This window comes from Delphinapterus leucas, chromosome 16 (genome assembly GCF_059928025.1).
Source record: "Delphinapterus leucas isolate spDelLeu-1000000601 "Yukka" chromosome 16, BTC_Dleu_Yukka2, whole genome shotgun sequence".
Classification (NCBI taxonomy): domain Eukaryota; kingdom Metazoa; phylum Chordata; class Mammalia; order Artiodactyla; family Monodontidae; genus Delphinapterus; species Delphinapterus leucas.
The window spans coordinates 60,586,255-60,590,463 of record NC_143144.1 but is presented as its reverse complement, the minus strand read 5'-3'; the positions used below and the strand labels follow the sequence as shown (position 1 = coordinate 60,590,463).

The 4,209-nt window shown below is 56.0% G+C and overlaps 1 protein-coding gene across 1 annotated transcript; it reads left to right on the top strand.

The window, feature by feature from the left end:
* The first annotated feature begins 1,037 nt into the window (after positions 1 to 1,037).
* NPM3 (nucleophosmin/nucleoplasmin 3) lies at positions 1,038 to 3,045 on the top strand. The gene is made up of 6 exons (XM_022568973.3): positions 1,038 to 1,177; positions 1,467 to 1,552; positions 1,793 to 1,912; positions 2,010 to 2,103; positions 2,462 to 2,583; positions 2,679 to 3,045. Exons 1-5 carry the CDS (start codon positions 1,060 to 1,062, stop codon positions 2,572 to 2,574), a joined length of 531 nt encoding a protein of 176 aa, XP_022424681.1. The 5' UTR covers positions 1,038 to 1,059; the 3' UTR covers positions 2,575 to 2,583; positions 2,679 to 3,045.
* The last annotated feature ends 1,164 nt before the right edge of the window (positions 3,046 to 4,209 follow it).

The following is a 4,209-nucleotide window of genomic DNA, read 5'->3' as shown; positions in this document are numbered from 1 at the left end:
TGTGGTCGTGTACTGTGTAAACCTCCTTCCTGTTTCTGCCTCTTACCTTTTCTCCTGCCCTTGCATTCCCGAGCAAGCGTTCCTCCTTTCCACAGCTGTTCCAAGTTAGGGACTGGATCTTAAAGGCAGTTCTCTCCCACTTCCATCTCCACTAAAAGATTGCCTTCCATGTTTTCCTCAAGGCAAAACAAAAGAAAAGTAGACTGGCTTTGGCTAAGCCACCCTCTTGCCACAATTATAACCTGGGGGTAAATTAGGGCAGCTAGTTTGAGTGAGTTCCTGCCACCTAATAGAATAAGGAACACAGTTGCCTGATAATTTGGTCAGAAGGTGAAAGTTGGGGGCGTAGCCCAAATTATGAGGCGGGAGTCTAAGACAGAAAGATGTTCCTGGACTAGCCAGCCTCTGTCAGGATAAGCAATTAGTCCCACGCTTGAGCTAACGTCCTGTGCTAGCAAGCACCAGCATCCAGCCAGCATCTGAAGTTCAGTGAAGATACGCCACCATCTGGATAGTGAGCTGAAGGGTTGTTAAGAGCAGGGAGTACATCCAGGAGAGGATGGAGTGGTTGGGATACAAAGTACCCGGAGCTGAAAGTCTTCCTTCAGGCTCCTCGGTTCCCTTGAAGGGAAGGCAAATCTGAGCGTATTCGCTTTTACAGGAAAAACGCTGCACTCACTGTATCTCGCCTTTGCTGGGGGAATTGGAAAGGTTTCCATTCTCAGATACTTCTTTAACGAAAGCTTACCCTGGATTGGGAGAGGGGACACTAGACAGAGTGCAGAACTAGAGAAAATGGAGGCAGGAACCGCCCTCAGAAAGTCTTGAAGTGAGCAAGGACGTTAACATTACTCCCAAGTTGATGCTTTTGTGATGTTACTTGCTCTCTTTGCGGTCTCACAGACGCAACAGGTCTGAGGCTCCTGAACGAGACTGGGCTGATGGGGCCCCGGACCGGGAGCGCCTCGCGAGCGTCTCCTTTAATAGGCGGGGCCGGAACCCCCGCGAGTCCCCGGCTTTGTACGTGTCGGGGGCGGAGCCGCAGACGGCCCTTGCAGCATGGCCGCCGGCGCTGCCGCCGCCTTGGCCTTTCTGAGTCAGGAGAGCCGAGCCCGGGCCGGGGGGTTCGGCGGTCTGCGAGTCCCTGCCCCGGTCACTATGGACAGTTTTTTCTTCGGTATTGAGGAAAGGAGGAGCTGAGGGTGGTGCGGGGGCAGAGGCAGGACTGAGGAACAGGAAGGCAGATGGGTGCAGGACGTGGGTGGGGGCGGAGGGGGCCTCGCACGCGGCAGTTGGAGCGGAAGGGGGTAGCCAGGCCCCTGCCCTAGTCGTGCTGGGCGGGGTCCGGGCCGAGCGCTCCAGGTTTTCCTGAGGAGCGGGCGTGTGAATGGCCGGTCAGTCCATGGCTGCACGTGAACGGGATTCGGAGAAACGCCCCCGCATACTCACCCTGTTCTCTCTCCCAGGCTGTGAGCTCTCAGGCCATACCCGCTCTTTCACCTTCAAGGTAGAGGAAGAGGATGATGCGGAGCACGTGCTGGCTTTGACCATGGTAAGGGGCGGGTAAGGGGAGTGGCGGGGAATAGGTTGACCTGAGCGGGCCTCTACCCGCGTGTCTCTTCCCCTCCCCCGCTTTACTTGGAGTCACCTCCTCTGCTTAACCCCCACATGGGGGTCCCCTGGCCAGGTGATCCAGGGACCCCTGAGGCTGGGCAAGTCGTAGGGTAGATGCCTCCGTTTGTGGTCTCCACCCTCACTGGGGGGACTCCGAGGCCCTGTGTACCTTTCCCAGCTCTGCCTCACCGAGGGGGCCAAAGATGAGTGTAATGTGGTAGAAGTCGTGGCCCGGAATCATGACCACCAGGAGATCGCAGTCCCTGTGGCCAACCTCAAGTTGTCCTGCCAACCCATGGTGAGTTCCCTTGGGGGATTGGGAGATGGGAATTGAGGACTTCAGGATTTCTCACAAGATGGGGTGGGCCAGGCCTTCATCCCTGTCTTCTTCCCAGCTCAGTTTGGATGACTTCCAGCTCCAACCACCTGTAACCTTCCGCCTGAAGTCAGGTTCTGGCCCTGTGCGGATCACTGGGCGGCACCAGATTGGTGAGAGTCTTCTCCTTTGCCTCCAGTAGACTCTCCATCAGGACTCCTACCCCACCCCAGCCTTATCTCCCAGTGCGGTTCCCATACAGACTCTGTATGCTGTGCCCTCCACTTACTGTCCTACTCAAGCCGTTCTTCATGGAACCTGTCTCGGCTTCTTTAGCTCCAGTGATGTGGACTCCTTTGGCTCTTTGTTATCTAGTTTAGTATCTGAGGTTTTTCCCACCTAGACCATAAGTTCTGGGAGGTCAGGGTCCCTACAAGCTTAGAGCCACAGGGCATGAATAAATGACCTGTAGTATGAAGGGGGTATGGCTTTAACTCCTCTTCCTCCCTTTACTGCTTGTGTGTCTACCAGTTACTATAAGCAATGATGTTTCTGAGGAAGAGAGCGAAGAAGAGGGCAGTGAGGAGGAGGAAGCTGAGTTGTGCCCCATCCTGCCTGCCAAGAAGCAGGGGGGCAGGTTCTAACCCTCCCTGGTGAGTTGGGTGGGAGGCATGCCCAGCAGGGCCTGGGAGGGGACAGGAGGAGCAGATTTGGACCTAGATGCTGACCCCTTGTTTACTCTCTTCAGGTCAGCTAGCTGCCTGCCACATGCACCATGCACCAGGTTCCTGTACAAGTTTCAAGAATTTTGTGTCTTTTCCATTGAAGAGGATGGGTAGTGGTGGGGTGGGGTGGGGGGGGTGGGGTTTGGTCTGGTGCTAGGAGAGAGGGGGGCCCATTCTCCATAGTGCCCTGGTGCTCTAATCCTGTACCACATCCAGAGCTTCCCTTTTCTTCAGGAGTGGGAGGAACTCTGAACTTCCATCCTGACCCTCTCTCCCCACTTGCCTGTGAGGTTGGAGGTCAGCACCTGAAGCTCAGGACTACACATTTTTAACATTTTTTTACATTTTTGGATAAAGGTTGAAATAAAGTGGTGTGGAGTTTTTTCTGCAGCTCATTTGTGTGGCTTCTTTCCCTGCTGGGGTGGCATTCCCCTAGGGACCACCAGGTGGCACTGTGGCAGCACAAAGGGTGGCCCTGGGCCTGGGGGAGGGTGAGGAAATGTGGGATCCTGCTCTTCCCAGGGCCCTGGGACTAGCCCAGGCCTGGGCCCCAAATGCCTTCCTAGAAGAGGACCTCCCAACACCAAGCTCGTTCCCAGTTCTTAAAGGTGGGGGAGGGCCATCCCAGGAGGTTATCAGCATCAAAACAAGGGGTCTGGGCCTCTGTCAGCACTCAGGCTGATGGGCAGGGGGACAGATAAGGGGGCTTAAGCAGCACGAGGAATGTGCATCCCTAGCCCCATGAGGGGGCTCAAGCCCTGAGAGGGCCTGTGAGGGGTAGGGTAGAGGCCAGTCTTTGCTCCTCCTTGCAGGCATGCAGGCCATCTCTGAGCCAGCCTGGGCCCTTAGAAACCTGATTCCAGGGGCCAGATGGAGGGGGCTGGCCAGATTGGGTGACAGGGAAACCAGAATCTGGGTGGCCTGGCATATGGGGGTAGAGAGGAGCCCCTGGGATTCAGCCTCCTGGGCTAAGGGGTTCCTGCCCCCCAGCCCTCTGCCTGGCCTGTGTGTGTGTGGGGAGGCAGTCTCTGGTGCCTGAAATAAGGTGGTTCTAGGGCTTGGCTGCTGCTGTGCCAGGAAGAGAAAGGGATGTACCTGGTGTGAGCAGGAGTGTGTATATGACCAAGTCTGAGGTCAGCAGTTCAGCAGCTGTGTCGGTTGGGGGGTGGGAAGGGTGGTCTCCGTGCCCCATAAACAAACAAACAAACAAAGGGTTACCTCATGAGACAGCCTGGGGCCAGACATGCTGAGGAGGGACAGAGAACAGTGCCTGGTGGGACCCGGCCCACTCCCTCCACCCCCTCCCACACTGGCCTCTGGGCAAAGGAGTGAACAAGTGGGAGGGGTCCCTAGATAACCCGAAGAGGCTGGTATTGGGGCAGGTGTGGTAAACTTTGGAGAGTGTTTCCCACAACACTGAAAAGCACTCCCTCCTCAACACATCCCTGGAGGAGTTTCCCTTCTCCCTGTGGTGAGGACCAAACAGGTCCGATTTTTAACCTGGCTTTTTCCTCAAGTTGAGGATAAAGGAAGATGATCCCTCTCTGTGTTGCG

What these genes read in the sequence shown, in the direction of transcription:
- NPM3 (XM_022568973.3), top strand. Translation starts at nt 1,060, where the DNA reads ATGGCCGCCGGCGCTGCCGCCGCCTTGGCCTTTCTGAGTCAGGAGAGC. An exon ending in ACGTGCTGGCTTTGACCATG is followed by an intron (nt 1,553 to 1,792) that starts GTAAGGGGCGGG and finishes TACCTTTCCCAG; the next exon opens with CTCTGCCTCACCGAGGGGGC. An exon ending in AGTTGTCCTGCCAACCCATG is followed by an intron (nt 1,913 to 2,009) that starts GTGAGTTCCCTT and finishes TCTTCTTCCCAG; the next exon opens with CTCAGTTTGGATGACTTCCA.